We start from the raw sequence: 18,696 nt of genomic DNA on the forward strand, positions 1-18,696 counted from the left end.
TACCGTCTAATCATGATCCGTCAACCACTGAAGAGGATACTTAACGTTAGTGCTATGATCGGTGCGAGCCGGGTGCGGATTCCGTATCGACCAGCCATCGCTGGAATTCGAATCCGGTTCGCCTCATTAGAAAACGAATACCCTGAGCCCCCACGGCTCAAACATAAATATTAGTCGCATTTTCATTAAATATAACAGCTACTTCCTCACACAGTAACTAGCAAAATTCGTTACGTTATAATACCGGTTCAATTTGGTCGGAACTCGAAAAAAGTTGCCGAAATCACAAAAATTAAATCGCTTAAAGTATTACTCGTTGACTTTTTTTAGTAAATAAAAGTATAAAAAATAATGTAAAGTAATTCATTATAACAATACTTTAATTATTAATATTACTTTATCCATACAAAATGGGAAGAAATTTCTGCATCAGGAATGTGACTTTTGTGATACATTTCTTTTCAATTGTTATAGGCCAATGATATTTGAGCATACTACCAATTAAAACTATATATTTTGTACTGTTTCTTTAATCAGTATCAAGTTGGCTTCATGTATAAATTTTATTATGACAATGTTTATAATACAAATTATTACATAAGTTCTTTTCAAAATTTCACTGCATTTACGGTTACATTTAGAACAAACTAAAGAAAATAGAAAATATCAAAATAATGTTATGAAAAATTCTTTTTAAATTAACTGTTTAAAAACTTTTAATCATATACTACGTAATGTAATAAATAAAAATTCTTAACTTTTAAGAAAACAATTTTTTCTGTTTGGTTCTAAGATTCACATCTAACAACTGCATGTATACGAATAAAATAACCATGTACAGTGCGGGAAATAAAAAAAAATATATTTCCCAGAATAACTTTTGATCTAATGATTGAATTTTCACGAACTATGAACTGATCATAAAATTTCAAAAGGTGACCTCAAATATGCTGATTAATTAGTGCAGACTATAATTAAAGTACAGAACAGAACATACAAAACAAAACAAACATATATAAATAGACTTTCTTTTCCTGTGTAAACGTACCTTTTTTCGGCGGATTTGGATTTTTGAATATGAAAAATTAGGGGGGGGGGAAGGGGAAACCACTATCTTGAAAATATGATCCCTATAGTTTAGTCAGGAGTACAATTAGTTTAGTTTTCTTCAATCGAATGAATTTAGATTAGTATACAAATTTTTACATAATTTTAAACTTTGCAGTTTTAAATGATAAAGGAAAAATCGAAATTGATCGAATAGTTCTTGAGAAATGGAGAATTAAAAGTATAACTTTCATGTGATTTTATAATTTAGAGACTATTCAAGCGATTTTGTTTAAATTTTGAACTTTGTTACTTAAGATTAGACAGTTTAAAATGATGTTACAATTTGCGTACTTTAAAATTCAATATTTTTTTCGACCCTTATTAAATAAAATAATAAACAATAAAAGATCACTATTAAATTTTTTTACGTCGAATCCTCTTTGGATCAACTAAATTGATAATAGCGTACAAAAGGTTACTTAAAAGCTTTCCGAGATATGGCTAAATACGCAACAAGTGACGTTAACATGAAGGAACTTTCAACAGTTCTCTTGTTGAAGTCATTCAGACCACTGATTGTGGCCACCCTTTCCCTTATATTTTGATGGGCATAATTTCAAATCCGTTGAAAAAAAGGTGGGTTTATTCACAGAAAGTACGTTACTGTGTCTGTTAATTAATCGTTAGCACTAATTAATTAGCATTTTGAAGTCCTCTTTGAACCTTCCAGATTGTCACTTAGTATGGGAAAATCCGGTCATTCAAACAAAAGTTATTTAAAGTGATATCTTTTTCTTTTTGCACGCAGTTCAGAATTGTAAGATTTCAAAATGAAACCTACCACAGCAGAAGCAAGATTCGCAAACTTTTTCGTGGTATCCCATACACGAATTTCCCCTTCTTGATCGTTGGCACTACCACCAGATACTAGAACTCCTTCAGGTAAGGGAAGAAGAGCTGTAACTTCTCCCTAAAACAACATGCAAATAATAGTGTGTTTTCCAATTGCTACTATCTTCAAGCCCGAGTGCAAATTTGTTATAAATTGTTCATAAAATGTGAGGAATCATTTGTTCATACATAACCGTCATTGAACAGCAGTCCCAATTTTTGGGTTTACGACTACTAATTTTCAAATACAATCTAACTTGTCCCTGCTGAAACAACATTCAAATAATAGTGTGTTTTCTTACTACTACTATCTTCAAGCCCGAATGCAAATTTGCTGTAAATTGTTCATAAAATGTGGGGAATCATTCGTTTATACATAACCGTCATTGAACAGCCGTCCCAACTTTTGGGTTTACGACTACTAATTTTCAAATACACTCTAACTTGTCCCTGCTGAAACAACATTCAAATAATAGTGTGTTTTCTTACTACTACTATCTTCAAGCCCGAGTGCAAATTTGTTATAAATTGTTCATAAAATGTGGGGAATCATTTGTTTATACATAACCGTCATTGAACAGCCGTCCCAATTTTTGGGTTTACGACTACTAATTTTCAAATACACTCTAACTTGTCCCTGCTGAAACAACATTCAAATAATAGTGTGTTTTCTTACTACTACTATCTTCAAGCCCGAGTGCAAATTTTTTATAAATTGTTCATAAAATGTGGGGAATCATTTGTTTATACATAACCGTCATTGAACAGCAGTCCCAATTTTTGGGTTTACGACTACTAATTTTCAAATACACTCTAACTTGTCCCTGCTGAAACAACATTCAAATAATAGTGTGTTTTCTTACTACTACTATCTTCAAGCCCGAGTGCAAATTTGTTATAAATTGTTCATAAAATGTGGGGAATCATTCGCTTATACATAACCGTCATTGAACAGCCGTCCCAATTTTTGGGTTTACGACTACTAATTTTCAAATACACTCTAACTTGTCCCTGCTGAAACAACATTCAAATGATAGTGTGTTTTCTTACTACTACTATCTTCAAGCCCGAGTGCAAATTTGTTATAAATTGTTCATAAAATGTGGGGAATCATTCGTTTATACATAACCGTCATTGAACAGCCGTCCCAATTTTTGGGTTTACGACTACTAATTTTCAAATACACTCTAACTTGTCCCTGCTGAAACAACATTCAAATAATAGTGTGTTTTCTTACTACTACTATCTTCAAGCCCGAGTGCAAATTTGTTATAAATTGTTAAAAAATGTGGGGAATCATTCGTTTATACATAACCGTCATTGAACAGCCGTCCCAATTTTTGGGTTTACGACTACTAATTTTCAAATACACTCTAACTTGTCCCTGAAACAACATTCAAATAATAGTGTGTTTTCTAATTACTACTATTTTCAAGCCCGAGTGCAAATTTGTTATAAATTGTTCATAAAATGTGGGGAATCATTTGTTTATACATAACCGTCATTGAACAGCAGTCCCAATTTTTGGGTTTACGACTACTAATTTTCAAATACACTCTAACTTGTCCCTGCTGAAACAACATTCAAATAATAGTGTGTTTTCTTACTACTACTATCTTCAAGTCCGAGTGCAAATTTGTTATAAATTGTTCATAAAATGTGGGGAATCATTCGCTTATACATAACCGTCATTGAACAGCCGTCCCAATTTTTGGGTTTACGACTACTAATTTTCAAATACACTCTAACTTGTCCCTGCTGAAACAACATTCAAATAATAGTGTGTTTTCTTACTACTACTATCTTCAAGCCCGAGTGCAAATTTGTTATAAATTGTTCATAAAATGTGGGGAATCATTTGTTTATACATAATCGTCATTGAACAGCCATCCCAATTTTTGGGTTTACGACTACTAATTTTCAAATACACTCTAACTTGTCCATGCTGAAACAACATTCAAATAATAGTGTGTTTTCTTACTACTACTATCTTCAAGCCCGAGTGCAAATTTGTTATAAATTGTTCATAAAATGTGGGGAATCATTTGTTTATACATAACCGTCATTGAACAGCAGTCCCAATTTTTGGGTTTACGACTACTAATTTTCAAATACACTCTAACTTGTCCCTGCTGAAACAACATTCAAATAATAGTGTGTTTTCTTACTACTACTATCTTCAAGCCCGAGTGCAAATTTGTTATAAATTGTTCATAAAATGTGGGGAATCATTTGTTTATACATAACCGTCATTGAACAGCAGTCCCAATTTTTGGGTTTACGACTACTAATTTTCAAATACACTCTAACTTGTCCCTGCTGAAACAACATTCAAATAATAGTGTGTTTTCTTACTACTACTATCTTCAAGTCCGAGTGCAAATTTGTTATAAATTGTTCATAAAATGTGGGGAATCATTCGCTTATACATAACCGTCATTGAACAGCCGTCCCAATTTTTGGGTTTACGACTACTAATTTTCAAATACACTCTAACTTGTCCCTGCTGAAACAACATTCAAATAATAGTGTGTTTTCTTACTACTACTATCTTCAAGCCCGAGTGCAAATTTGTTATAAATTGTTCATAAAATGTGGGGAATCATTCGTTTATACATAACCGTCATTGAACAGCCGTCCCAATTTTTGGGTTTACGACTACTAATTTTCAAATACACTCTAACTTGTCCCTGCTGAAACAACATTCAAATAATAGTGTGTTTTCTTACTACTACTATCTTCAAGCCCGAGTGCAAATTTGTTATAAATTGTTCATAAAATATGGGGAATCATTCGTTTATACATAACCGTCATTGAGCAGCAGTCCCAATTTTTGGGTTTACGACTACTAATTTTCAAATACACTCTAACTTGTCCCTGCTGAAACAACATTCAAATAATAGTGTGTTTTCTTACTACTACTATCTTCAAGCCCGAGTGCAAATTTGTTATAAATTGTTCATAAAATGTGGGGAATCATTTGTTTATACATAACCGTCATTGAACAGCAGTCCCAATTTTTGGGTTTACGACTACTAATTTTCAAATACACTCTAACTTGTCCCTGCTGAAACAACATTCAAATAATAGTGTGTTTTCTTACTACTACTATCTTCAAGCCCGAGTGCAAATTTGTTATAAATTGTTCATAAAATGTGGGGAATCATTTGTTTATACATAACCGTCATTGAACAGCCGTCCCAATTTTTGGGTTTACGACTACTAATTTTCAAATACACTCTAACTTGTCCCTGCTGAAACAACATTCAAATAATAGTGTGTTTTCTTACTACTACTATCTTCAAGCCCGAGTGCAAATTTGTTATAAATTGTTCATAAAATGTGGGGAATCATTCGCTTATACATAACCGTCATTGAACAGCCGTCCCAATTTTTGGGTTTACGACTACTAATTTTCAAATACACTCTAACTTGTCCCTGCTGAAACAACATTCAAATAATAGTGTGTTTTCTTACTACTACTATCTTCAAGCCCGAGTGCAAATTTGTTATAAATTGTTCATAAAATATGGGGAATCATTCGTTTATACATAACCGTCATTGAGCAGCCGTCCCAATTTTTGGGTTTACGACTACTAATTTTCAAATACACTCTAACTTGTCCCTGCTGAAACAACATTCAAATAATAGTGTGTTTTCTTACTACTACTATCTTCAAGCCCGAGTGCAAATTTGTTATAAATTGTTCATAAAATATGGGGAATCATTCGTTTATACATAACCGTCATTGAGCAGCCGTCCCAATTTTTGGGTTTACGACTACTAATTTTCAAATACACTCTAACTTGTCCCTGCTGAAACAACATTCAAATAATAGTGTGTTTTCTTACTACTACTATCTTCAAGCCCGAGTGCAAATTTGTTATAAATTGTTCATAAAATGTGGGGAATCATTCGTTTATACATAACCGTCGTTGAACAGCAATCCATTTTTTTGGTCAACGACTACTAATATTCAAATACATAGCCTTGTAATTTTGAACCCAATCCAAAAGATAAGGGAAATCCTGGATCAAGTACTGGGAGAAATTTTGCCTTCATGGAGGACTTTTTGATAGAACTAACCCACATTTGCGTTACATGGAGAGGAAGACATCGAGAACCTCCCACGGTTAGCCTGACAGTAAGGGGACTCTAACCCATGATCCGGAGGATATTTCATGTCTGCACTGTAATCGGTGCAAGCTGGATGTGGAATTCGTATCTACCAACCATCCCTGGGATTCGAACCAGATGCATCTCATTGGAAAGCGAACGCTCTATCCCCTGAGCCAAAATGAAATTCTATGTTTAAAATAAAAAGGAAATGATGGACATCTGTGAAAAACAAGTGGGGGTCAGAAGGGTAAAAGGAGGGCGAACATATTTCTATCTTGACTAGTGAGGTATGGATTCTGTCTACGCTGAGCCAAATGAAATCATATCCAAGTAGATATAATTATTTAGAAGATATTAAGGTTTTACAGTTTAGAGTTCATATCTGTGTCTGACATTGTTATCTGAGCAAATAAGGTATGGCTTCCAATGCAATTGTTTTTTACCTTGAATGGAATGAGATCGGAACAAAATCCTGTAGTTTAAAAGTAATAACGGTTTTTCTGCTTAAAAAATTCAGTTTTACACTTTATTATTCAGTTATATACTTTTTACGAGTTTAATATTGTTATTTAGACAATCGATGTATTGGATATCAAATTAGGAACAGAAATGAATGAAACTAATGATAAATTCATAACAATGAAAATTTATAAGTTATGAGAGTTTTATGTATGAAAAGAAAATTATAATGTTTGACTAATAACCTTTTACATATAAAACTATCTTAACTTCGAAACTATTAGTTCAATTGACGTAATTTTGATTTAATTTGACTTAGAGAAAAAAATACATAGGAAATAATGCCTTCTTACTTGTCTAAATAGCAATGTAACGAAATTTACAATTGTAAATAAGTATAGGTACATAACTTTTTTTAAATTAAAAACTTTTAAAAAAGTCTCAGTTCTATCGACTCTGTTTTTTGCTTATTTTTAAAAAAAATTCAGCTGAAGAAAAGACTTATGAACCAACACCATACGTACATTTTCATATGCGTAACTAAGTATAAGTGGAAAACTGTACATTTCATGAAGAAAACCTTAATAACTTCTTTACTACTAGTTCTATCAACCTGGAATTGCTCACATTCGATTTTGCGTAGAAAAATACCTTGAAAACAGTACATTATCTGTCTAGATGGTAAAAGGTAAGTCCCCCCCTCTAGTCCAAAGTCCCAAACGTCCAACCTTTTTTTTCCTTCTTTTTTTTTAAAAAGAAAAAATTCTATAATGCATAAGGGTTAAAAGCTTGACTACTGACATTATAATTATACAAATATACACGGGATGTAATTGCGAGTCCTAGTATTGTCATTTGAAATATACAATTAAATAGCGTTTATCTTACGGTTTATCTTACGGACGGAAAAACGATAGTAAAATTTTTGGTAATAAAAACCATAATTCTGATTAATTAAACCAAAATATACCGCATTTAAATCATTCATTTAGCAATTTTACTTTCATATGGTAGTGATTTACCAGAAATTCTGGTTTTCAATGTTATGGTTCTTATTACCACACATTTAGTGAAAAACACAAAACTGAAAAGTAAATCAAGTGACCGAAAAGTAATTTAAATAAATTAAGTAACCGAAAGTAACCGAATAAATAGTTTTTATACCCTGCTCTAAAATATAATGATAAAATTACCAAATTTTACCATATTTATCAAATTTTATCATCTATTTTAAAACGATATTTTATCGTTAATTTTACCAAAATCACTATCAAAGTGATTCGGTAAAGCTATTAGCTTTTTGGTGTTCCCATAGAACCAGAAACACGGTAAATTTTACCATATTCTAATAGCTCTGACCATACCTTTTTCCTTCTGCGTAAATTTTTATAATTAATTAGATTGTTGTGCCTCAAGTTAACGGATCAATTACGCGTCAGATAAGCGATAAACATCTTCAATATTTGCTTATAAAACTACTTTAAAACTCTATAAAAACCAGTTGAACAGTTTAAATATTTAGTATAGAGCAAGGTCAAAATGATCTTCAGAAAAAACAAGAAAAGGCTGCTTTCTAATGGTGAGCATTATCTGAAAGAAGTGTTTGTAATCCTTTTCATATACTACTTTCAAAACAAATATTAAGTATTATGAAATGTAAATTAAGAAGAATTACATTTTGTGATCCATAAAAAATATCTTCAATAATATTTTATACTATATGATCTATTCACAAATTTGGCTTTATAACTTGGCGAATTTGAGTATTTACTCTTTTTTCACCCTAATTATTCTCGAACTTGGGGCACAAAAAGAATCCTTTCGAGCTAGAAACTGAAAAATAATGAGATCTGAACTTTTCAGCGCATTTCATTCAGGCAAACTAGTAAGAGGCTATTTCACTCTCTGAAATCTCTCATTTGACGATTCAGTGATTCTTGAGCTGCATTTCGTTAATTTTGACAACAATTTCGCCACAGTGACGAAACGCGAACTCTTAAAAAATGTTTCTTCAAAATCGGAAACTCTTTGCAGTGCATTGTAGGAGATTGTTAAGTGGACTGGACTGTGTGGTGGTCAAGCAGTTGACCTCGTACCAGGAAGATCCCGCGTTTGAATCCAGCTTTGGACATGGGTAAAATTTATTTCTCATTTCTGTCAGTCTTTCTAGTGCTATTTGGGTGATATTAATACACATATATGGTACCTACGGCAAAGTTGTTATTAGGAAATTTATATACATTAGGCATTATGAGTTATTTAAAAAAAATAGAATGATGAAATTTTTTATTTTATTTTGACGAAATTCATTTCCTTGATAGTAATTTAGAAGAAATTTTTGCTTGGATCTGGAAACGGTGACGTCTAAAATGACGAAAGTTTCCTGAAATTTGAGTATCCATTTTCAACATCTTTAGCAACAAACAAGCATACGATGTTTTTAAAAATCCTGAAAAATGTAATTGGTTAGAAATTTTATAATAGGAAGAAGGAGAAAAGTTGGAAATTATGACAAAAAAATTAAAAATTGGAGGGGTGCATAACAATAGGGACAAAAGAAGCATCTCAAATACAATTTAATATTATCGTGAGAAAAGAACATATTTTTACAATTTCGTGCGAAGGATTTTGCACAAAAATCAATCTTAGCGACAGAATAGAATACTTACGTCATGTGCTTTGAATTCTTTCTGAATAAAAAATACTTTTCCAGAATCTTCGCTTAATCCCCATACAGTTATAAAACCTCTTGAATTACCAGTAACCAATTCACCATCAGAAAGAAACTCCATTGATAAAAAATTTGTTCCTGTGCGTCCCTATGCAAATAAAGATAATTGATTTGTTTTAAAATAGTTCTGCTGCTTACTTATAGAAAATAATAAAGTTAGAAAATATTGGCTATACAATATAAATATTAGGCTTTACTCTGAATTGGGCCATACTTAAATATTAGACTATACTCTGAAGTTTATGAGGTATCCTTGATACCATTCTTCCTACATTTTGTAATCATCCTAGTTATGCAAAAAATAATATTTTTGAAATTCTTGATCTATCGAAGTTTGATTGAGTTTTATGAAAATTTATTTTATCTAAGCATTTTTTTACAATTAATAATAGAAAACAATTAGTGTTAGTGAGAAATAAGTGGAAAACAAAAGTTTCTTATAAACTCATAATTAATCCCGTTAATTTTGATAAAAAGTATGAAAACAGTATCCGAAAGGTATAAAAACAATCTAAGATCTAAAAAAAAAGAAAAGAAAATTACGCATCGGATTAAAAATTACGCGTAAAATATTTTCAAAAGATACATTTAATGATCATTTAACTTATGGGTGGGGTAATTATCTTTATGGGTGAGGTAAGGTAATTATTCAGTAATAAGCAATTATATATTTATTGCGAATTAATATATAAATGAGCAAAATCAAAAGCAATCACACTCTAACCAATTATTATTAAATTTATTAGAGAAATTTTAAATTAAAAAAAAGCTCCTTAATTTGAAAAGGAAACTCAAATAACGTTTCTTATTAATATAATTGAATATATTTTAGTAATGCAATAATGATGTTTGCAATAATGGTGTTTTTGATCATTTTAATTACTGTTGCAAAAAACAATTGATAACACTGGGGAAAAACTTTTTTTGTTTTCTGTTGCATTAGATTTTTGAACTGTTCTTAGATATTTTCGTATCACTGATTTCAAATTTGCAATCGGTTTCTCTCTATACTATAGTTTTTACGCAATTTAATAATATATTCCTAACCAGGATTATTAAAATTCACCCACACTTCTCTGCAACGTTGTAAGTGGTGGGACGAAGGTGATAATACATTTCATTTTATGATGTCATAATATCTCTTTTTGTCTTACATGTAATTTTCAAAGGAGCAGATAAGTGTATGTGCACCCATGCATCACCCATTCTTCATAAACTTATATATTCAGACAAAAGAAAATATTATTTTGAAAAAACTTTGTAGCTTTCTGGATAAAACTAATTTCAGATATGAATTCCCCGAATCATTAGTAAGAACTTGTATGAATGCAACGGAAAATGTGTTCCAAAGTGTAACGATTTTTTGAGAACCTTTTGTTTTTTATTTAAATACAATTTATGATTTCTTTTCCATTTCATATTCTTCATAGATTATAAATATTTCTTAAGAGAGGTCATTAGAGAAAACATTCAAAACAATTGTTTTATAATAAGCAGAAAGTGACCTACGGAAATGAATGAATATGGTTTTAAATTTGATATGATTTCAATACTGGACCTATCCTTTAAGCATTGTACGATAGGATATAACGTCACTATAGAATAGCTTGCTTAAATTTTGTTTATAATCCTGTTAAAAGAAAATGTAACAAATAAATACAGGTTATATTAGTAAGGATATTAATCAATCAAGAAGACAAATTTAATAATAATGGAACATGAAAATCATTTAGTGTATGAAGAAAGCGATTAGATTAAAATGGAAAGGAAAACCAGCTTAGAGCAAGCACTGGTATTCGTTAATGCAGGAAATATTTGTTGAAACTCATCATTCCGACGGTATAGTCGGTCAAATCGTCGCTCACTTTGGTTGGAAAGCTGGAGGTAGTGAGTTCGATCCTGAGAGCTGACAAAATAACCGCGTGCATACACAGCGAGGTGAGCGTTAAATCTGCCGTGGCTGAAAGTCTTTTCGTTGGTTGTGGAAGTTTGAAGAAGAGGGTACTAGCTCAGATGCTGCTCACGTCATCTGATCAAAGTCAAAATTACGTGCCATGATCGGTAAAAGATAAAGCTTTAAAAATTAGGCTAGGTGCTTGGCCATGATTGAGTGATGTGTGTATGTAATGCCACACTCATAAATACTCGATTATTATTTTTACGAATTTAAATATTAAAATTTTCTTTTCCATGAATATCTCTTATGCGATAAATGAATAATGATTTTTACTATTACCATGCAATATCATGTATTGTTTATATTGGCGCTATATTTGAATAAACATTCTCGTGTTAAAATTTACTCTTTTTATGATTAAAACCTGATTACAAGCTATTTTTTGCCATTTCAGTTTTTGTAGTTTTTAGAATTAAAATCTTCTGAATCATGTTGCTAATGATTATTATTTTTATAATGAATGGTTAATGGGCTCTTCATTTATTTTGGCAGCCTATAACAAAAGTGCAGCTTTCAGTGAATGGATATATTCAACATGAATTATTTTTAATTCATGTTAAAAATATTTTATATTTAGCGATAAAAAGCATTATTTGGCAATCATATTAATAAATTGTTATAGTTCTGATAATGCTTAAAAGTTCGCTTTGCCAGAGTATAGTGGTAGAAACAGTCAAGTGAATATGTTTAAGCATCGAAACCTATCTGAACGAATGATGGGTCAACAGTTTCTAAGTCAGATTCTTAGACCAAGAGGTGAACTAATAAAGTGTCTGTTATCAAAACCTCTTTCGGTATTTTACGAAGTAGGCCAATTTTAGATTACAAGCTAAATGAAGTTATTTAATAATCTACTTTTAAACAATATTAGTTATAACAACTCTCAAAAGTGAAACCAGTTTAATAAATGAAATATGATGTATTCTAAAATTATGTTGGGTACATAATTTCTGATTAACAATGTTAGAAATAAAATTGAAACAACTTAGGTTTGGTTAATATTTCATGCAACTATACAGAAAATGATGTTTCTGTATATTATAATGCTGATTTTCTGAAATGCGTAACTGAAATACGAGACGTGTACTTTTGCCGAGAATTTCCGTTATTAATTTTATCACACCTTAATAAAACTCAATGGGTTGGAGTAACGCATGGAGATAAGCTACATTTTTATACCTAACTGTTCTTTAGTATTCTTTCTAAATAGATTAATCAAAATCTTTACAAATATCTGGAAATTTTATCATGGTATTTAACAAAAAAACGCCCTGCAGATTGATTTTAAAAATTGTGGTCTATTATATTGCGTTTGCCGACCAGGTGGCCGAGTGGTTAGCGTGTCTGACTGCGGAGCCATTGGCCGCTGGTTCGAATCTTGCTCAGGGCGGGGATGTTTCTTTTTCTCTCTGTGTTCTATGTTCTTTCCTCTTTGTGTGAATATGCCCCGCCCTATATTGTGGTTGTGTGACGTGGGCGACGCTTCTCCACAGCTGCAGGTGCCCACTGGGTAACGAGATGAGAGTTTTGGCATTTCTGTGGCCAATGGGACAAACCCCGAGTGCCCGCCATTTAAAAAAATATCTTGCTATAATTAATGCAAATGTAAAAATGCAACTCTAAATGTTAAGCATGATGCAGTAAAATATCTACTTACAGCTGAGAGTGGATCCTTCCGAATCAGTAAACCATTGGACTCTTTGAGCCAAAAAGCTAAATGTTGTCTTCCATATGTAACTATAATATCGTCTTCTATTGGATGAAAAGCACCCCCAAGTAAGGATTGACCTGTCTAAAAAAATATTTTTCTTTTACATTTGTTCCACATCATTGCATTTATTTTTACAGCACATTGCAAGTACAAAAACAATTATTTTCTTTCAGTTTACACTTTCAATTATCTTCGCACACTTTATTTTGTTCTTAAATTTATTCAAAACACAATAGCGACAATTTTTTATCAAGATATTTCCCCATTCTTAGAATGCGTTCTAGTATAAGGGCTTGAGTTCTATACTTAAATCTTATTTTTGGTTACATACATTTCATCTTTTTCAGTCATCAAAGTGGGAGATTTTTGACATGCATTAGAACTACAATAATGAGCTATTAACGAGGGTTTGATGTGAATGGTCAGAAAAGCACTACACAGCCACAGACTGGGTGAATACTGCCATCTTCTGAACAGATGTATTCACCCAGTCTCATGTTTCCCATCCACCCAACAGAGAATGGACGTCTATAACCATCAGAGACATTACGCTAGGAAGAATTTAGACACGATAAAAAAAATCTCATCAGACACCCATAAATAATCAAATTTCGGCTGAAAGGTTGGCTCTATCCATCATATTGACCGGGCAGCCATTTAATAAAAGATTTTGTCAAAATAAGAGAATTTACCTCTGTATGTATGAAGACCAAGGGAGAAAAACTGTTTATGTCAATTTTTCAGAAAAACGACGGTTGGATCGTCATCTTTTGCATGTTTAGGATTACAGAGTTTTGACAAATCAATAAAATAAAAAATCGGTTCTCCTCGAGAGTTATTAGACAGTGAAGATGAGCCGTACTGTGGAAAATCCTTTCCTCGCCGTATGCAATATTGTTTTTTCTCCAAATCAGCTTTTACAGACATAAAATGTTACCTCTGCCCGTAGTCTTTATATATTATTGTTTATGATAAAATGCATGTGAATGGTATGAGTTGGTTTTCTTTAGTGTGAAAAGTACTTTGCAACATAAATTAACTTAATTTGAATCATCTTGATTCGTATGGTCTGCTTTATTAGTATTTGGTTAACTATAAATGTTTATTTTATAGGGTATCAAATTCTTATTGCGATTCAGATAAAGGTTCATATGAAAAAGATATTGATAAACATTAATTTGACTTCAATTGGGATTTTTTTTTCATTAGTTTAAAATTTGACTAATTATTCGCAAAGTTTTTTATAGTTTGTAATAAGAAGAGATTTTTGAATTTATTAATATTAAAGGCTTTTTAATTGATTATAAAACTAAAAAAACAAAGCGAATTTCATCATTGGAGCCTGAGATTATAATTGTTAATAATAAGTTATTATTTTTATTGTACATTATTTTTCATTTTTTTGTGTGTGAAACAAAACTTTACCACATAAATGTAAACAAACTTGGTAAATCATTAAGTTAATCATATAAATATTGTTTACTGAAATCTAACTTACTTTAAATTTTGTATTATTTATTAACACTTATTTCACTTACTAAATCAATAAAAGCCACTTCGAAAAAAATGTCCATGCTTTAAATTCAATGATAATCATTGCAGTATGAACAGTATAACTGAAAAAACATTAAAACAAAGTACTTACGGAGACACGGGTTATTTCTGTATCATTTTGCCAATCCCATAATGATATTGTTGTATCCTGAAGTCCTTCTAAAATCATCATTGATGATCCCTAAAAACACGAAAGTATTTTTTTGAAAATATAAAATTGAAAAGAATTTTGTTCGAAGAATTCGGTGACAATCTATGCCAATATTTAAAAAAAATTGCTTAATTAGAGTGAATGAACGAACACAGGCTATATATAAATTCTAAAAATTAAAAAAAAAATACATAGTATTGAAAGTAATTACCTCCCATGAAAAAACTGCTCCAATAATATCATTTTCTAGCTTTCCCTGTCCTATTACAGCAATTGTTGTCAAATCATCTGCTCTCCAAACACGGATGTGAGCCTAAAAATAAATACTTATTTGTAAAAAGGGGAAAATCGAGTGAATAAAATTACTGAAATCTTATTTAAATGATAAAATAGACGTTTAGCTCCAAAACACAAATATTGTAATTTTTAATTTTAAAAAATATATACATTCTGTAGGGTAAATTAATTATTATTATTTCGAAGTAGGCAGATATACGGTTTTATTTGACCTCTGGTCAAATGAAACTCGGTTTATTAAAAAAACAATGAGAATTTTTTTTGGATGAAACATTTATTTATGGCAACAAATTAATATTATGATCTTCCTACACTGAGAAATATCCAAGTGTTCGAAATTCAGGGATCATAAAGAATGTATTTTGAATTTTTCGTTAATTTAGTTTATTGATCAGTTTTAAGAACAGAAATCACAAAAGTAAATATATAAATAAAAAACAAAACGAAATTTATCCTGTTCCTTTGCAATGCAATAGACTTCATGTGCCTATCATCTACATTTGAGACTACCAGGAATTCTGACTTGGACTATTGTGAAATATAGCTACCCGGTGTGATTGAAAAATCCCGATTTTTTCTCATAGTGCCATTTAGCTGGAATAAAAAGTTTAGTGTCTTTTAAACTTGCTATTAAACCTGTTTAAAGAAGCAAAAACTATAGTTACAAAGAAGTATAATGAAATGTCATCAAAATGAATCAATTAAAAACTACTAAATTAAACTGACGGAGTAAGAATCGCAACTTTCCCAATCGAATTTTTAAAAATTCGACAAAAAAATGGCAGACACTGTTTATCATTTATCTTCAAATAGCATGGTGTCTGTTCGCGACTAGTTTCATGCGATTTCTCATAATTGAAAGTAATAAATTAGTCAAAAATGTTGGTTCTCGGATTTAAGCCAGTTGTCTCCTATGTTTTCTTATAGTAGTTATCAATTATTTTTCTAAATAAAAATAAAGGAGGAAAAACATAAATTTTTAATAATATTTAAATAATTTGAACATTTTCGATTTTTCTACATAATTGTTATGACGTTAGATACATTTTTGTTGCCGATGTAATATGTTTTTGTCAAACAAGCTCTTCACCACGTGGAAGCACTGAACATTCACGTCGTTATGGTAGCTAAATTGCTTTCTGACCATATGTTCTTTAAAATTTAGGAAACAAGTCAGTTGGGTGCCGACTACATGGTACGATCTGTTACCCAAAGAAATTAAGTTAGAAAGTTTTTATTAAATTAAGTTATGTCACGCGTGGATTACAAAGAATATTGCTTCCTATTTTGTTTCGATTCACAGTAACTTCACATTTCGACTAAGTCGTTATTCAGGGTGTTCTAAATTAAACTAATGGCTTTAAAAACTTTGTAGCAGGGAAACAGTTAAGAATTCGAAGAAAAAAATTCTTGGAACAATTTTATATCACAATTATTTATCCCCCGCATAATTATTGGTTCAAAATTTTTTCGAGAGATGGAAGTTTCACTACTTTTTTCCTTTGCGTAAAAAATGTAGGATTATGATGTGCCATTTCCTTTTATTTTATAACACAGTCTACCCGTCTACCACCGAGAATATTTTACTGTGGTTGGTGCAATGTGAAATTCGTATCGACTAGCTATCGCTGGGATTGGATGTGTGATTGTAGCTGATGAAATTCGATTTCTCAGAAACTATTCGACTGATTTGGCTCAAATTTTGTATTTTGCCGTATAAAATTACATTCTTTAAAATGATGCCAAAAATTGCATACCTTACATTTCAAATTTTTTTTAACCATTCTTAAATAAAATATAAAAAAATAATAGATATTTACTAAAAGTTATTTTTTGCATGAAATAATCCTCGGATAAGCAAATTTTATAATTGTGATTATCTTAAAAAGTTTTCGAAATATAGTAAAATATGAAAAAAGTAAAATTAACATTATGGGGTCCAAACGTTGGATCGCTCTCCTGACCTTATTTCCCAGATAGCGGCTACTCCCTATATTTTGGGAGTCAGAAATCCGTCGAAAAAAGGTAAGTTTATTCAGAGAAAATACGTTCTTGAGCCCGATTTCGTAGTTTAAGACAATTAATTAACGCATTTGAGGTCACCCCCTCGAGCCATTAAGATTGAGTCCTAGAAAGTGAAAATCAGGGTGGTCAGTTTTTTCTTCTTTTTTTTTTCTTTGCGCACCTTGCGAAATAATTGAGTTATTTCTCCAAATGTTGCATATTTTCGTTTCTGAAATAGTTTCTGTAAGTTGGTAAAAATAAAAATGCCTTCTTCATATTCAGGTCAAAAATAGAGTCAAGATTCCAGCGTAATAACAAGAAAAAAATATAAGTAATTATAATTTTTTGAAACTTTTCTTCTTCTTTTTTTTTAATGGCGGGCCCTTGGGGGGTGTCCCATTGACCACAGGAATGCCAGAATTGCTACTCTCTTCTCGTTACCCAGTGGGCACCTGCAGCGAACCCACGGCGGTGGAGCAGCGTCGCTCACGTCACACAACCACAACCCGTTTGTAGGGCGGGTCACATTCACACAATCACACACAAAGGAGAAAGGACATAGAACACAGAGAGAGAGAGAGAGAGAGAGAGAGAGAGAAAGAAACATCCATGCCCTGAGCAGGATTCGAACCCGCGATCAGCGGCCCCGTAGTCAGGCACGCTAACCACTCTGCCACCAGGTCGGCTTTTGTGAAACTATATGCATTTTTTGAAACTATATGCATTTGAAACTATATGATTTTTATGTTCTCAACCATGGTAAAAAATTTTCTTAAATGACTAACACCTTCATCAAAATAATGAATGAAAAAAAAATGGAATTAGTTTTTCTTTTTAACTTTAAGTCCTGAAATAAACATTATAAAACTTTGAATTCTTTTTGAAACATTTTTATAACATTTAGCAGTTTTCTTTTTTAATTTTCTATGAAAAAGTACAAGCTATTTAACATAATTTCTCAAATATTTGTTAAATTCTAATTATTTTTTCCTGCAATAAAATTTTTAATGAATAAGGGTAAATATTTTATTACTTATGAATAAAAATTGGCCTCTTTATTGTTTTAAATATTGATTAAATATATTAAAAAAAATTAAATGAATATTGTTTAAAAATGATTTCTTTCCATTCTTTTTTTGCAGTTAAGAAAATTTAACTTAACAATAAGTATTGGATGTTTTCAGATGGTGATGTTTTTTCTTATCAAAAAATATTCTTCGGTAAAAAATGTATCTAATATAAATTTCTTTAACTAGAAGGTTCAATAAATGATATTAATTACTTGAGATTTGTTATCGATTCCTGACCCTTGACCAGTAGCCAGCACATCATCATGTGTATGAAGAGCCATGCTAAAAAATTAAAATATTTGATTATGCTTAATTAGATTACTCATCGAAATTAGATTAGATCTACTCAACTATAGCTTTTCATTTTATTATCTTTCGGGCTTGCTGCCTGAGAAACAACAGCCAATCCACGAAATGTATCAAACATTGAAAAAAAAGTCTAAAATAGCTGTTCTCAATTGATATTAGTATCACAAAATAAAATTTATATTTCTTTACGTAGGGTGTCTGAAAAGTATGGAATTCGACAAGTATCTCAATAAATACGCTTTGGAAAGTAAAAAAAAAGTTATTAGAAATTCTTTTGTCAAAATTTCTCAAAAGAAGCATCTAATAATATCACAGTTGACTCTCACCTTCTGGCGTGAGAGCAAGGACAATCTTAAAAACTGAAAAAAGATTTTTCATTACAAATTTGGATTT

General features: G+C 31.1%; 1 protein-coding gene across 1 annotated transcript in view; it reads right to left on the reverse strand.

The window, feature by feature from the left end:
* Positions 1-18,696, reverse strand: part of LOC107437024 (echinoderm microtubule-associated protein-like CG42247) — an 84,536-nt gene that overhangs the window by 29,806 nt on the left and 36,034 nt on the right. The window contains exons 5-10 of the mRNA XM_087154682.1: positions 18,207-18,276; positions 14,835-14,936; positions 14,564-14,653; positions 12,865-12,999; positions 9,189-9,338; positions 1,892-2,020 (exon numbers count right to left, since the gene is read on the reverse strand). Coding sequence (XP_087010808.1) covers positions 1,892-2,020; positions 9,189-9,338; positions 12,865-12,999; positions 14,564-14,653; positions 14,835-14,936; positions 18,207-18,276 — 676 coding nt within the window. The remainder of the gene's footprint in view (positions 1-1,891; positions 2,021-9,188; positions 9,339-12,864; positions 13,000-14,563; positions 14,654-14,834; positions 14,937-18,206; positions 18,277-18,696) is intronic.

This window comes from Parasteatoda tepidariorum, chromosome 11, assembly GCF_982258835.1.
Source record: "Parasteatoda tepidariorum strain Cologne lab strain chromosome 11, Ptep-v5.0, whole genome shotgun sequence".
Lineage (NCBI taxonomy): Eukaryota > Metazoa > Arthropoda > Arachnida > Araneae > Theridiidae > Parasteatoda > Parasteatoda tepidariorum.